General features: G+C 34.4%; 1 protein-coding gene across 1 annotated transcript; it reads left to right on the forward strand.

Annotated features, from left to right (window-relative positions):
• The first annotated feature begins 2,557 nt into the window (after positions 1–2,557).
• LOC113750392 (patellin-3) lies at positions 2,558–5,904 on the forward strand. The gene is given in 5 exon segments (XM_027294369.1): positions 2,558–3,071; positions 3,153–3,655; positions 4,779–4,903; positions 4,992–5,142; positions 5,650–5,904. Coding segments are annotated over 5 exon segments (1,548 nt in total).
• Positions 5,905–17,456: the final 11,552 nt, after the last annotated feature.

The following is a 17,456-nucleotide window of genomic DNA, read 5'->3' on the forward strand; positions in this document are numbered from 1 at the left end:
ATGTTATAAACAAACGTCGGACAATCAGCCCACCAAGTTACGGGCTTGTTTGGCAAACGAGTCTTTTGCCATATTTTTTTATAATTTTAACTATAGTAACTTTTAAAAAAAATTTCAACATTTTTAAAATACACGCCTCAAAATAATAAAAAACATACCAAAAAAATTTCCTTCATTTCTTTCTTCATCTTTTTCCCACCACCTCTATAACCCATCGCTTGTCGACACCTACATCAACACCCTTTTTTTCCTCTTTTTTTCTCTCTCTCTCTCTTCTTTTCCTTTCTTTTTTCTTCTCCTCTCTCCCCTCCTCATTCTCTCCTTTCACGTGGCTTCCCTTCCCCTTCCCCTTCCCCTTCCCCATCCCCTTTAGTCACGTGACCAATTGTATGACCAAATTTGGTCACGCGACTAGAGGTGGGGGTAGGGGAAGGGAAAGGGACGGGGGGAAAAGAGAAATGAGAAGGAAAGAGAGACGAGAGGAAGGGATGGAGGAGGAGGAAGGAAGAAAGAAAGGGAAGAGGAGGAAAATGGAAAGAGAAGAAGGAAAAAGGGAGGGAAGAGAAGAGAGGAAAAAAAATGGTGGGTGAGATGGTGGCAATCGACGGCAATAGCGTCTAGTGGCTGGCAGTCAATGTTTTGAAAATCGGACCGAACTGATTGGTTCGATCGATTGAACCGCGAACCCGACATGTCTCTAGTCCGGTTCAACTAAAAATCCAAAGAATTAATTGAACCGGTAAAAATCGAGAGGTTCAACTGATTTTTATTAAGTATTTATTTTTTAAAATAAATATTTTAGTTTTATTCAAAATTTTTAATACTAAAATGAATAAAAAATTATTAAACTTTTGAACCGGGGTCGAATCGGTTGAACCGATCAAACCGTGAACCGAAAGATTTTCCGGTTCACTCTCCGGTCCGGATTTTAAAACATTGTTGGCAGTGGGAAGTGAGGGAGGAAGAAGAAGGAAAAAGGAAAAAAATAAAGAAAGGAAAAAAATAAAGAGAAAAGAAAAAAAGTTTCTCCAAATCCTTAATATTATAAAAGTTTCCTATAACTTCTATAATAAATTACAATAAAATTTTATACAAACATCTAAGAAAAATTATTAGAATCATAATAGTGAAGCTGGAACTTAGAAGTGGCACAAGTGTTAAATCAGAAAGTGACTCTCAATAGTTTCATTTGCAAGGAAACTTTTTGGTTAGTAACATAAGGCTAAACAAATATACATATTTCGCTTCAGAAAGAAGAATAAAACTGAGCAAGATTACATGTTTCTCCATGCCACCTAGCTACTCTACACCATTGATAATCACCATTTCCCTAGATCCATCTCAATCCCCACCGTTATACCAAGTTCTGTTACATATTTGATCTTAAACAAAGATATGAATGAGTATAATCAGGTCAAAATAATTCTAGCTTTTTGTTTATCTTGTTTATTGGTTCAATTGAGTACAAGCGAGTTTAGTTTTACGGATCCAAACTTGAGTTTAGTCCGTGTGAGTGAGTTAAATTTTATCCAGCCAAAATTGAAAACTTGAATAAAGACCATAAGATATTCATGTCTAAAAGTCGTTAGCGGGTGATCTACAAAAGCTTCTGCAAGTGATCTATGATTTCAAAAATATGTTCTGAGCTATAATAGTGATCGGAGTTGAATCAATCTAAACTTTCGGGGGGAGAGATGGATTGAAAGACACAGCAAAAAAGAGTATAAGTGAGAGGTCATGAGTTTGAGATTTCTCACTTACACTAAAAAAAAAAAGTGTCTAGGAAATCAAACTCTAATAAAATCCCTTATCAAATTGATACTTCATCCGACTAGAGAGGAAAAAAAACTCATTTCTAGAAAAAGTTTTCTAAAATATTCTCATGACTTATTTTTAATTTTTTTTATACCTCACATACATCATGTATTTTTTATAAAAAAAAAACTCTAACTCAAAAAAAATTGATATGAATAGAAAAGATTACTATGATGTCAAAAACAAAAAAAACTATATCTTAAGAAAAAGATTTAATATGACATTTAAAATGTGAACTTTGTCAGTACCAATATCTTTGTTAAATTTTGATATCTATCACTTTGGATTCTTCCACCAAAAAAAAGAAAGGAAAAAAATCCAAATAGGAATAGTGTAGAACTTTGGATTCTAGTACGACTCAACATTCACTGAACCACTCTGCTCTAAGCTCTTGCTCTCGTGTCAACACCTAACCTCCACACGTTACCTGAAGGCCTAAGACCTTATGCATCGTATTGTTCTCCCGCACACAGTCCCGCATTGCAAATACACCATCGCAACAGTTACAAGCCTCCAAAAACAAACAAACAAACAAATCTCACTACTCCTTTTTCCTCTTTGCCATATTCTACATTTGATTCCATCTATTCCTTTCTAGTATGAACTAAAAACCACAGCCTATCTCCATCCTCATCCCTTCCACCCGCCCCTACTAGGAATAAAAAGCCAAACCCAAAAAGAAAGAAAAAAAAACAGCTTTACAGTTTACTCCACTCATTAGTCTACTCACTAGCGAAAATCTATGGCTGAGCAAACCCCAGAGCTCACCAGGGCTGAGCAAGAAGCACTAGAACCGACATCAGCATCAGGAGTGGTGGAAGAAGTAGCAGAGCCAGCACTTGCATCAGCTGATGTTGAAGTCCCGGTACCAACACCAACTACTGCTATGGCGGCGGTTACGGTGGTGGAGAAAGAGGTGTCATTATCCCTTGCTCAACCGGCAGTACCGCTGGCTGAGGAGAAAGCTTCTGTTAGTTCGACAATGAAAAAGATTTCAACGTCTAAACCATTAGCGGAAGCTTTAGCAGAGCCTCAGGAGTCCGGTTTTTCGCAGCCGCCGCTGCCAGGGCAAGCTGAGGTAGTTATAGAAGCTGAAATTTTGAAGACAGATGAAGGGAAAAATGGTGATCCATTTTTCTGGGTTTCTTTCAAAGAATAGAGTAATATTGTCGCAGATCTCACTGATTTCCAGAGGAAAGCGCTTGAAGAGCTCAAATCTTTCGTTCAAGAAGCACTCAATAACAAAACTTTCACCACCCCATTTTCGTAAAAAGCTCAAGAAGCTCCATCTCAGTCCTCAGAAGCGAAAACCCAAGTGGTGGAAGAAGCTGGAAAGTCCTCAGAAATCATCTTGCCAGAGGAAGTATCCATTTGGGGCGTGCCGTTGATGGAAGATGACAGGACTGATATGATTCTATTGAAATTCTTGCATGCGCGAGATTTCGATGTTAGGAAGGCGTTTGTGATGTTGAAAAACACGATTATTTGGAGAAACAACTACAATGTTGATGGCCTTATTGATGAAGATCTCGGGGATGATCTCGAGAAAGTTGTTTTTATGCACGGCCATGATAACGTATATGGGGAGTTTCAGAATAAGGAGTTGTATAACAAGACATTTGCTGATGAGGAGAAGAGGAGGAGGTTTTTGAGATGGAGGATTCAGTTCTAGGAGAGGAGTATTAGGAAGTTGGACTTTAGGCCTAGCAGGATTAATACTATATTTCAGGTTAGCGACGTTAAGAATTCACCTGAACCTGGGAAACGCGAACTTAGGATTGCCACAAGGCAAGCTTTGCTCTTGCTTCAGGACAACTATCCAGAATTTGTGGCAAAATAGGTATCTTGTAAATTTTGGTCATTTGTTATTGAACTAGAGGGATATTTCTATATTATGGATGGACTTGTTTTTTCTTTGGTCAATAGGATAACTTTTTGAGCTTGTGTTTATCTGATGGTTAGCGTGATAAAGACAAATATTGTAGGAGGATATCTTGAGGTTCAAATTAGGGAAGCTATAGGAAGATGAACTTAAGACCTAATAATTTGCATTATAATCCTGTTACTACTAGAAATGGTCCTCATCATCTTCACTGAACATGCAAAAAGAGCCACTTCTTGAGGTTCAAAATAGGGAAGCAATATGAAGATGAACTGAAGGACCTAATAATTTGCATTATAATCCTGTTACTACTAGAAATGGTTCTCATTATCTTCATTGGACATGCTGAAAGGGTCACTTCTTGTGCCATTTTTGGTGTATTGACATGTTAATTGCAGATATTCTCCATGCTCATGCATTGGGAAATTATTAGATATATCCATTTGTATGTTCTGCACTATGCTTGGTGCCAGTTACCATGCTTTTTTCAGAGAATTTCTTGTATACATACGCCTCAAGCATTTTAGTTTGGCAATTAATTGTTAATAATCAAAATGATGTGCTCTTGATAGTCAAGCTTCTGTAGTTGCAACACAATAGCATGAATTCTACTTTCATAGATATCTTGCCTACAAGTGATGAAGCCTGCGAAAATGGTGTGATTGTTCGACAAAGCAGGACAAGAGTGCTTTCTGGTTTATGGTTTTGAAGGAATTAGATAAACCTGGTTTAAGATGCTGACCTATTCTCCTAGTCCTCCGGGATGTATGAAGTATTTGTAAAAGATTCGCAGTGAATAGATATGACAGAAGTTTGTAGTCTGATGCCTTGTTCATTTTCTTTATGCGTGCAATCAGTTTTGACTACTTGAAATATGATTGTGACTGTAGCTTGCTCTGTTCCTTCTATTTTTCCTCTTATCCCTATAACGTCTTATGACTAAACAATGAAAAAGACCAAGAGAAGCAAATTAGTCAGTGTTCTTATCAGATCCTGTACCTATTGTTGAACTATTTTCTGATGTTTTAAAACTGGTGGCTTGGTTTGATATATAACACTTGGTCTTTTGGGGCTTTTGAAGGTATTCATCAATGTTCCTTGGTGGCATCTGGCATTTTACACTATGATTAGTCCATTCATGACTCAAAGGACCAGAAGCAAGTTTGTTTTTGCTGGCCCTGCAAGGACTACCGAAACCCTTTTCAAGTATGGATTAGTTTTTTCTTTACTGAAACTGTTGTTACTGCATGACTTCAACATGGATCAGTCATGCATTGTATTATTCCTCTTATAGGTATATCTCTCCTGAACAAGTTCCAATTCAATATGGAGGGCTCAGCGTAGATTACTGTGAGTGCAACCCAGAATTCACCGTTGATGACCCTGCCCCAGAGATCACTACAAAACTAGTAACCAAGCAAACTGTGGAAATTGTTGTGAACGAGGTACAACTCTAATGGTTGTCATTCTATACCAATTTATGCTTTGTAAATGATGCCATGTGCATGCTACTAGGATAAATTACATGGACACCTTTGTGATTCACATAAATGCTAAGACTATCCCTTCTCAGCTTCTGTTTTTGAAATTAAATTGCCATTTGCTGTGAGCTCTTTTTGGCATGTTAAACGTTGCTTTCAGGTATTGTATTGCAATTACTTTCCTGGCTACAACCACAGTACAAGCATTTTCTAGTTGACACGTAGATGAAATTTATATATTTAGTATTTAAATTTTTTCCCATTGAGTAGAAGGGAGCTGGGAGACTTCCAAACTTGATATTAATTTATTGAGTAGTTACTGTAGTTTATGAATAACAGAGGATGTTTGTATAACTATGAAAAATTTAAAAAGGAGGAGCTTGTATTTTCTCCAAGTTGTGGACGAATATGCCCTTTGATGATACAGTGCAGCATTTCTTATTTCTAACTGGGTTTGGTCAAATTTTGCAGAAATGCTTCCTTGTCTGGGAGTTATGGGTTGTTGGGTGGGAAGTGAATTACAGCGCTGAATATGTGCCTAACACGGAAGGTGCCTATACTGTGATTATACAAAAGCCAAGGAAAATGTCTCCAGCTGACGAGTCTATGGTTTCTGGCAGCTTCAAGATTGTTGAGTTGGGGAAAATATTGCTTACCATAGACAACCCAACAACAAAAAAGAAGAAGTTTCTTTACAGGTTCAAGGTTGTACCATACAGTGTTTGACAAGATGAAATCACCAGCAGCTGGTTCTACCGGGCTTCAACATACAGGGCGAGCATTTTGCACGTTAATTTCGTTTTAGCTACCAAATTTAGGGGGTTGATCTGGCTTGGAAATTGTGGCATTCCTCTTATGATCGTAATCTCAAGACTGACAAGTTATGCACGTAGAGTTTGTTTATAGACGAATTTTTTCAGTTGTTTGACGTTTTCATATAGACTTTACGCATGCCTATATGTTAAGCATCCTTTCTTGATTTGCCTGGATACTGCCCATAGTGGACTCATGCAAGTATCTTCATTCTCCTTTTATAATGGAATTGGAAGGATTAAGAATATGCGGGCTAAGGACAGTATTTTGGTGGCAGCAGGTATAGATATGAAAAGGGATGAGTTTGTAAAACTTGTGCTTTACATTTGGTTGTTCTTCTATTGTATAATTGCTGTTGTTGGATGTTTTTACTGCTGCATTTTTGCATATATATACAGTTTATTCGTTTATAGCATTCCTGTTTAGCTATTACGCTTTGGTTTACGAGTTATATGTTGTACTTGCTCTTGGAGAAAACTACAAGAAATTCCCTTTTCTTTCTTTACTTCTGTTGATATAATTCGATGTCTATATCTTATTAGAATTCCCCAAGCACACAACTAAACGCAAAAGGGATTTGTTCCTCTAAATGGCTGCTTGCAAAGAATTCTTCAGAACTTTAGCTATGGTTCTCCTGGTAATGAATGTCACTCTTTAAGCCTTTTATTTGTCTAGCATTCAGGATTGCATGGGGTCCAAAGTTTTCATAGCTTTCTGGGTAATTCGTGGATCCGTTTGGTTGCTTGTTTTCAGTAAAAATAGCAGCAGCCATAATCATGTTAATGCGTGCAATGAAATGGTGCCATTTTCAAATATTTAGCTACTCGTATCCTGCAAAAGATGGTGAACAACGATCTTACATGGAGAAGAGTCAAGAATAGAGTGTTTGGTCTTCCTGTTTTGGTGTGGTAGATGTAGCATAAAATTCGTGGAAGCGGGGCAGTAGCTGAGCAGTTAATAGCCAAGATTTGTCAAAAAGAAAATGTACAATTTGGATCGCTGCTACATGTACATGCATCGTTTTTAATGTCATGCCTGAGATTTACAAAAATTTGTTTTATAATTACTTTCTATTGAAAATAGTTATATTGTGAAGAAAGTGAATTATATCTTGTGGAATTGGACAAAAATCGATATAAACGATTAACCTGATAATCGTCTCTGCTTCAAATCCAAAATTTGTTAAAAGTTGTTTGTACTGTAATTTGTATTCCCATTATAGCAATTATTGCACCATAACTTGATTCTTTTTTAGAATCAAGAGACCTATTAGTAGCAAAAAATTCTGTCATAGGAGATCTAGGTATGGGGGTTGCCTCACAATTTTAGCAAGCCAACCTCGCTCGTTTTATAGGCTTTTTCTCAAGATAACTAACCAATTAGGGAGAAAGAGGTATTATAAACCGAAAGAAGAGATGAATGTGATTTTCTCCTATTAGAATTGGATAGAGATCATTTTTTCGGGTATCATTTTCTTTGAGTAGGCAAACCTATTTAGAAGTCAATATTCATCACCACATAGAGTTTTTTTTTTCTTCAATTTCGAAACAACCATACAGAGTCTATATGATGGGAAAGTATCTTAAAGCTGTGTTCATCACCATTTTTAGAATTTTAATAAACCTCCACTAGTTATATGTTTCAGCAGTGAGCTACTAAAATAAATGGTTGTTAAATTAAGAATACATCTATTAGTGTAATAATCAACCGCTGATGACATTTCTAAGAAAGATGCTTTTCTAGCACTTTCAATCTTAAAAAAGCTGCACTATGTTCCAATATATCTCTTCTCTTGGCATCCACAATGGATTTCAGTATTACACTTTCTCTTGAATATAATTTATATGTCACGTAATCATTTTATTATTCCCTCTTTTATTGTTCTATTTCTCACTACAGATTACATTCTATAGTATAATAGCATGGATATACAACCAAATCACATATTTATATTAAAAATTTACAGTACACATCCCATAAAATTTAAAGCTTTAAATTGTCAAATGAGATCGACAACTAGTTTTTGTCTTCTTGTATTTTTATTATGCGTGTAACGGTCATGATACGCATCATCGTTATCATGGTTTTGTCCTCTTGCATTTTTATTATGCATGTAACGGCCATGATACGCATCATCATTTTGGGTGTAACAAAGGGTATTATGCCCTCTATTATGCCCTGTTGTGGATGCCCTTTTAAGTGGAGCATCTTTAATCATTCTAGAGGTCCTATGTACATGTTTCTTGGATGTACCATATCCTACTCTTTAAATCAAGACATTTTAATCTTGGATGCATTGTTTAATGCTGTTTGCATAAGGTCTAAATAATAAATTTAGATTTCTGAGTTTCTTAGGTACCTTTTCCAGGTCAAGAAATCATGATTACTACTATTATACTGGTGCTGGTTTGGTTCTTCTTCCACCATTGTTTCATTGACTGGAGATGTGGTTGTTGAGCATTCTTTGCTATTGGTGTGGGGTTGTAATAATTCATGGTCTTCATTTCCCTCCATGTGATCACCGGTAGAGACAGGTTGGTGCTTGATATGCTTTAGCCTTTATTAGTTCAGTGATTTCTTGTTATCAAAGCTTAAAACAATCATTATTAACTTAAACTTTTCTTTGCTTTTTATTTTTATATAGCGAACTTAAATGAGGTCACATTACATCAAACTAGAGAATCTTTACCTAGTGAAATTCATATCAAAATGAAGTCTTGTGATCTCACTCCATAACATAAGACAATTGTTTCACATAACTTAATAAGCACCTAATCAAGGTTTAATCTAACTACTCCTAAAAATATAGTAAGAACCTTCTTATTTGACTTTGATTTATTCATTTATACAAGTCCAAATCATGAAAGACGTTTTTAATTATGTGTTTCTACTCTTATAATTTGGTTTTACGTATTTGCCTCATTTGTTTTTATATATTTGTTAAATAGGTGTCGAATAGACATTTTTTTTAAACTGTTTTTAAGTGAAAAGTTTTAAATTCAAAATTTTTTATTTATAATCCCTTCCACTTTACTATGTAATCCAACCTTTCGCAGTGTCAAATAGACATTAGTCAAAGTTCAAACATGCCAAAATTGGCAAAACTGTTGTGATTATTTTATCAATTTTTAATTTTTTTAAAAAAATTAGTTGTTGGCATGTGATTTGATTCCAATAGTAATTGGAAAAAAATCAGTCATTAGAACTAAATGTGTATAAAAATTTAAACATTTAAAAGTACATTTGTTTTCATTCAAACTTAAAGGACTAAACACATTCATACCCTAAACATTTGGGATCAAAACTGCAATTTTTTTTTTAAACATAGGTGGCTATGCTGTGATTATACAAAAGTGAAGCTGAATGTCTTTAACTAATGAACTTGTGGTTCCTTGCAGCTTCAAGATTGTGGAGCTAGGGAAATATCATGTACCATAGACAACCAAATAACAAAAAAGAAGCATTTTAAAGGTTCAAGACTATACTAGAGAGTTTTACATCATAATCTCACAAGTTGAGTTGTTATTCAATTCAAATAAATTATGTAATTCTTATCATATTTAATGTAATCTGGCATAATTTTAATGTAAATTTTGAGTTAAATCACAATTGTGTTGAAATTGTATGAATTTACACCCACTGTTATTAGATTTACACAACGGATTTGAATTGAATTTAGTGATAATTTCATAAACCTCTCTTGAGGCTTTTAGTAATTTCAGACAGCTCCCCTTACATTTTGAAAATTGCACATACCTCTCCTAGAACATAGGTTTAGGTTTCACTTTAATGATGTAAGACCAAAAAAGTATATGAATGCCCAAAATTACCCTCATATAAATTTCCTTAATATGAATGATCATTAAAATTTTTTAAAAGTAAGAATACACTTGTATACTACCAAAATTATGAGTTTTATTGCTTAACCAATATCTTGATATATTCCATCTCCACGGTTTTCTACATCCGTCCAAACTTTTAAACTCTTATCTATTCTTCTTTTTCCGAACAAACTCTTTGTCTTAGATGCCAAAATTTATCGTCATAATTCTTACCTTCATAATATTTACCTCTCTATAGGTTTCTTCCATACATTGCCTACCAAAACTGTTAGTCATAAAACTCACAGTCCTTACCTTTTCCCCACTCAAACGGCCAAGTCCTCAGTTACCAAAATTCTTCTAACCTCTACTCTCAACATTTGGATTGGTCATCCACATTTTTTCTTCTCTGAATTAACACAATTTTATTAAGAACAAATTTGATGCCTATTAAGAGGAACTAAGCAAAACATCAACAAAGTGCAAGTTTAGGGTAATAGTTTTAGTACAGTCTATCAAATTATGCTTTCCTATAATCCAATAACTTTTTTGTGCTCAATGATATGAACAATTGGATTATTGGTAGTGATGATTTCTTCTGTCATCATCAGCAGCAGCAGCATATTTGAGTAATAGAAGATTACGATTTAATAGCCATGGTTGAAATAGTTTGGCCACAATATTTGACTTTGGTCAAGAAGAATTGTTTTTTTTTCTGTTATCCTTTCCCTTTTTTTTTATCAATGGTTTGTCTTTTGAAAAATTATGAAGGTTATTATAGTCATTGTCTATCATTAAAGGAGGTAAGTGTAATATTGAAAATCTCAAGGGAGCTCAGTGAAATTGTCAGGAAATTATCCCTTGAATTTACGGGGGCTCCAAATCGACAGTTTGTCTGACAACATGAAACCATCAACAGTTAGTTCTGTCTAGATATGCAGCGTACGGGGCCAGTGTTACGCACATTAACGTCGGTTTGACTACCAAATGGAGAGTTGATAAGGCTTGGAATTGAGACCCCAATCTGGCAGCATATATTTGCGGGCATAAGGGTATCTAGCTGTAGAGTGTCAGAGAATCCAATGAGGCTCTAAACACAACTTTTTTTTTATTTTGAAACTAAACACAACATTTTAAAGATTTTTGGTAAGCCAACATCGCTGAGAAAACGAATCAATTAGGAGGATCTTCACATGAAGAATTGATTATATTTTACTACTCCCTCCGTCCCTGTGAGAACCTTGAAAAAAAAAATAATATATACATATTGCATTTGCATTTTAGACTCTTAATAACCGTTACTATTGTTGGTTTTTAAATAAGTATGTGACCATAATTTTTATATATAAATAAGTTAATTGTGCAAATATTAAGTTACTTGAATCTTACTAAGTTAAATTAATATTTCATGATGTAGAGTATTTTATTGCTTTAATATTAATTCCTTGAGTTTCAATAGCTAATTTTAAGTGTTAATAACGTTAGGTATTAACGGAAACCTAGAATTAAGATGGAAATGACTTAGGTCAAAAAGCTTATAATTATATTTAGGACGTTGAATCTCGATAATTTAATTTTGCGAGACTAGTGTGCTAGTAGGCTTTCGAATTTCATTTGAGGTAAAATCTTGGAGTTAAGTTACGAATGAGGAATCTAGTGGATGGTTGAACAAGATGTTAAAAGACCAAATTAGCCCTCCTCCATTTCAAATTAACCATGCAGCCATGGAACCTCCTAGAACAAGCTCCAAATACAAACATTTCCAGCATGCCGGTCTCATTCTTTACACTTAGCATTTCCATTCTAGCCGGTCCCATTTCCTTTTATCTACTCCACCATTCCACTAACCATAATGCCGACTCAGGCCACTTAAAACACTTCATTATATATCCTCCACTACCACACTCTCTTATACCATTTCCAATCCACCACAACATTAACCTTCCATTTTCTTTTCTGCCGTGAGCCGAGAGTGGAGAGCAAGAGAGAAAGAGCCGAGCCTTTTATTCCTTTTCCTTTCTGTCCGTAAACTAGAGAGGGAAGAGAGAGACTTGCGGTTCATTCTTCCTTCCATCCGTGAGCTGGTGACGAGTCTAAGGCCAAACTTCCTCCATTCTAGTCGCAAGCTTGAGCAAGGGAGAGGAAGAGCTAGCGGGCAGCATTTTGGACTGCCGAGAGGGAAAAAAATATTTCAGCTGCCAGTCACGTGTATTAAGCTTCAAGCTGAGGTAATTTCTGGACTTAGATTAGTTGTTTATTGGTTGATGAAGCTGTTTAGGGGCATGCATGTGGGAATTGTACGGCTGGAAAAAAAGAATGGAGTTGCAAGAAAACTGGTTTGGAAAGAATTGAAGCTGCCGAGAGTTTGAACTGGAAATTGCAGCTTTAGTTTGTTAATTTGTGGTGATCTGAGTTTAATTGTGGGTTTAGCTAGTTAAAAACTGGATGATTAAGCTTTGCATGAGGTTAATTAGCCTTGATTAAGCAAGAAAGTTGTAGGAACACAAAATCTGCTTGCATGCAAGCTAACCGAGAAGGATCGAATGAATTTCTGGTTGGATGATAATTTTTTTATGTTGTCCGCACTTGGTTTGGATCAAAACTGATAGATAGTTAATTATTTTGATCATGCATGAAGCTGATGTGAGTCGTGGTTAGAGAAAAAGAAAGAAAAAACAAAGAAAAGATGAAATCTGAATTTTTCGGCAGAGAGAAGGGGTTGAACATTTGATTAGTTTTTCTTCGAATTTGTAGCTAGGATTTTCGTGTGGGATAGTTTAAGATTTGCTTGTAGCTTGCTAATCACCTTTTGCATTTTAGATTTAAGTGTGAAATGGAGAGATTATTGGAGGAATTCCTTGCTTTAAAGATGGATTGCTGCTGAAAATTTTCAGCATGGCTGAGAGAAGGAAACAGAATTTTATCCAGCTTTCCTTTTGAATCTTTGGCTGTAAATTTCATATTGTTGCACAAGATACACCGTAGCATGATAACTCCACTCTGCATGTTGAGCTGGAGTGGAAAATGAAGAATTTGTGGAGAAAGTTTCACATTTAAACTGTCAAATTGTTGGAAGATTATATCTTAGATGATGTCAGATTTATGGGGACGTCTTGGTGGAAGAATTTGCTGGAATTACTTGTTATTTGATTCATTTCATGTTGGACAGATTATAAGCTTTATGTTTAGTGTTTCTAGCAAGTAAAAGATGGAGATTTAATGGACATCTTGAATTGACATTTGCTGGAATTTTATTGACTATTGAAGCAAGAAAAGAAAATCTGAACTTCTAGAGTTAGTTGTGTGTAAGCTAGGCGTGACTTATCTTCTATGTTTGAGTTAAATTTCTGGTTGACTGTTACAAGGAATGATTGTTTTTCGTCAAGAGCTAATGATTGATGAAGCTCTTGGCCATTTGAGTAATTTTTGCAAGAGTTTAATTTTTGGTGAATTTGTTCAAGTGGTTGGCTGAAACGTATTTGGAAGGTTCATGGTTTGTGATTTGGAATTGTTTTGATATCTTGGACTTCCTTTGTTGAATGTTATTTGGAATTAAATCTGTTGAGACCTAGGGCTAATGATTGATGAAACCCTAGTGAAATTGATGTTTGAATTGTGTTTTGACTATTTTGGCAACCGGGAATACAATGCGCAAATGATTTGAAATCGTGAAGTCCGTTTTGGTCTGTTGAATTTGAGTACTTTTAAATCAAGCTTTGTGGAATTATTTTATCTTACTATCAAGTTATAGAGATTGAGAATAGCACGTTAATATTAAAATTTAAATGACAGGACTTTTAAAACCTTGCTAACTAGTTAATTCTTTTCTTTGCTTAAACTAGTTTTATTACTTTTAGGAAATAATTGTATTAACTTCTAAATTTTAAGTTTTTCGTAAAATTATTCCTGGCTAGTTGTTTTGAGGAAAATTGTTAAAAACATGAGATTTTAATTATTATAAAAAGAAAGGCTTAGAAAACTTGTTCGGCAAGAAAACTTGTTTGAATTAAATTGATTTTAATTACCCTCTAGAAAGAAAAGTATCTTTAAAGAAATCATACGAAATATTTTATCGCTTTATTAGCTTTAATTCTAAGAGATTTATTGATTTATTCCGAGAAAATAAACTAGTTATATACCAGATAATATTTTATATATAAGCCAAGAGTTTGTATAGTAAAACTTATAGTTTTTAAAACTTGGTTTTCTAGGGTTTAGCGAGGGCGTGGACTACGATTCTCAGCTTGACTTTTGAGCTTCACTGTTGGTGAGTGTCCGTGCTTGTTCTATGATTAATTTGTTAAAGTGCTTTCTTGATTTGTTATGTGGTATTTGGAAAGTGATTTTTCCTGATCCATCGAAGTGGGCAGTGTGTACTTTATCGCACTAGCCCTTTCGAGTGGTGACTTGCTTGAAATGTTTTCTCGAATATCTTGCTTGCATTAGTTAAGTACTGAGTGGGGGAACGTACCACACCTTAAGGTGGGAGGGCCTCTTATCCTATCTCAAGTACTAAAACCTTGAATTTGTTGACTGGAGCGTGGACTCGTCAACTAATCTACCAAGCAGGGGAACGTACCACACTTTAGGGTGGGAAGGCCTCTTATCCTGACCTGGTAACCACTTGTTGTGACGTCGTTAGGTGAATCTCTCGACTAGTTTATAAAAAGGTATACTCGAGTAATACCAAACTCTCTCATGAGGTGTGCGGGCCCGGTGGAAGTAAGTTGGTTGGAGCGTGTTAAGAAAAAAAAATGAATCTACATGGACTTTAGATAGTGAGAGTTGACGGAGGGTCAACTACGATTAATTTTGATCAAGTTCGTGGAAATGGCTCCTGAGAGCCCCTGTATCCTACCCTGTGCTGTTATATGCTTTTCTACTTGCTGAATTTAAGCTTGAAGATTATTTACTATTTGTGTTATATGATTGCATGTTTTGGGGCACCACTGAGCTTTAGCTCACCACACGATATTTGTTTTTCCTTAACAGGTTTTGGCGTGCGAGAGATTTGAAATCTGCTTTTGGCTTTTGTAAATATTGTTTCGAAACGGTCTATGTATCTTTTGTTTTGGGTTGCCACTTGAAGCTGGAAAAGTTCAAACCCTAAACTTTGGTCTATATGAATAAATTTGTAATTTTCAGTTTTCACTTTGTGGTTTGTATTGTATAAGTGTAGTTATGTGTTAGGCTAGTTGGAGATGTACCAAGGGTGAACATGCAGATGTCCAATGTCAATGTTGTCTCTGAAGTTAATATGTTTCTAGTATTTTGGATGTTTAAGGGATTGGCTTGTTCAGGTGAAGAATTCTGTTTTGATTAAAGTTGTACGTGGAAAAGGTTTAGTCGGTTTCCTTGCGTGAGTCCTGGCGAGAGCTAGGCAGGCGACCCGCCAACCCTCTGGTTCGCCTTAGAGGGAAATGGGGCCGCCACAGTCCCACTTTGATAGTCCTGTTTTTCTTTTTCGTCTATTCCAAATTGTAGTCCACTTTTCAATTGAAAAATGTAGTTGTCTTTTAATTTATCTAAGATACCCTTATTTAATGTAAGTTGTTATTACTTATAAACTACCTTATTTAATATAGATTGTTAGTATTGAATATAACCTACCACATTTAATGCATTTAAATTTTTCAAAACATATTGATATATGAAAAGCCAACTTTATTTAATATAAGGGTATTTTAGAAAAATAGCAATCTAAATTTGTTTTTCCAATAAAATTAATTACTTTTTCTTAAACTGTGTGAAAAAAAACTAAGACTATTAAAATGGAACAGAGGGAATAATAATTAGTAGGATGTTTACATAAAGAAGTGATTGTCCTTTTATTTTGACAAATTATATAATGGGATATCCTTTGATGTCATTCTTGGAAATTTAGAAACCTTGTAGGAATTGGGGGTCTCAGGTAACCACTTTGTCTTCTTTTGCCCTTTTTGTTAGCGAGGACAAGGACAAAAAAAAGGGTATCAAAGACTGAAGGAAGAGATAAATGTTACTTTCACTAATTAGGATTGAAAATTGAATTAAAATCACTTTTTTGTTATTGAAAGGAATAAGGGAATCCGCTCTTTACATATTATAATAAATATTTGAAAGTTAAAATCTTCTAACGTACATGTACATGTGTGTATATATATATATATATATATATATATATATCCATGTATCCATCTATTTCTACATGCTTATATCTATATTAGACCAAGTGTGGTGATTAAATTCATTCACTAGTTTGTCAATTTTCTTTGCCATAATACCTTGAATATAGATTTTAAAAATATTGTTATGCTTCCAAAGTTCCAAACATGAATGTCGTTTCTGATATTATATTATTGAAGCTATTCCATAACACAAAACTTTAGCTTTTACTTTAAAACATCTAATTAGACATGTCAATGGGTTGGATCTTATCTAAATTTAATCCAAACCCAATAAATCCAATATACTTGGATAGGGTTTAGATTTAATTTAGGAATAATTTCAGAAACCTCCCCTGAGGTTTCTGACAGTCTCACTCACCTCCCCTGAACTTTGCAAAATATCAGATACCTCCCCTGAACTTATAGTTGGAGCAACAAGATCAGCCCATGTTAGAAAAATGAGCATTAAAAAAATATTTTGAGGAGTGAGATGATATTTGTGTTCCACATATGCCCTTTTTGCTTATCCACAACTTGAGCTAAAGCAAAAGCAAAAAAAAGAAGTAATAAGTTGAACCAGATAGAGACAAATGCAGATGGCTTTTTCCAGCAATGTTACAATGCTATTTATATTTTTTTGTTTTAGCTATTAGACATTTATTTAGCTAATATGATCATTCAATTAATTGAAACATACTTCTGGTGATATAAAAAAAAATGTATAGTGTTATAATTTGAGTGATTAAAAGTATAAATTTTTATTAGTTAAGTCATAAAAAAATATTATTTGAGTGATTAAAAGTATAAATTTTTACTAGTTAAGTCACAAAAAATTTTCACTATTTGGTTAATTGAGTGAATATCAATTGCAGTTAAATAAATAGTGTAATGATCAAATAACCAAATTCTCAATAGTTTAATAACTTTTTTTGCGATTTTCTCTGTGGAAAATGAAATGAAGTAGCAAGATACTTCATTTCATTTAGTGCTAGATACTTTAGTTGACATTTTTTTTAAAAAAAATTAATTCACACTGTAGTTAGTCGAATTTATTCAACAAGCTCGTTTGAATACTAGAACTTAGGTAGATCCGATTTTCAAAAAATTCAATAACCCAAATTGTGTCACATCACTTTATGAGATGATGTAATATGTAATTTACGTCATTGAATTTTTGAAAACCAAATTTACCCAAATATAAGTAATGAGTTACACTGGATAATTGTCTTACAAAAAAAACATGAAATACATGACTTTAGAGAAAGGTAACACTAATGCTAAACTCTTCATTGGTGATTGTACTACGAATAAAAAGTGTAAAGTGGAATATAAGGTATATCATAAGTTATATCAAAAGTTATATCTCTATTACTCATTTAACTAATTCTGTCAAAATAGCTTCAAAATATATCATAAGTTATGAGGGTATATCTGTCAATTCATCATCAATGATATCACAAATAGGGCCCAATAATCTGACAAGGGAGGTATCTGATAT

Source organism: Coffea eugenioides, chromosome 10 (assembly GCF_003713205.1).
Source record: "Coffea eugenioides isolate CCC68of chromosome 10, Ceug_1.0, whole genome shotgun sequence".
NCBI classification, from domain to species: domain Eukaryota; kingdom Viridiplantae; phylum Streptophyta; class Magnoliopsida; order Gentianales; family Rubiaceae; genus Coffea; species Coffea eugenioides.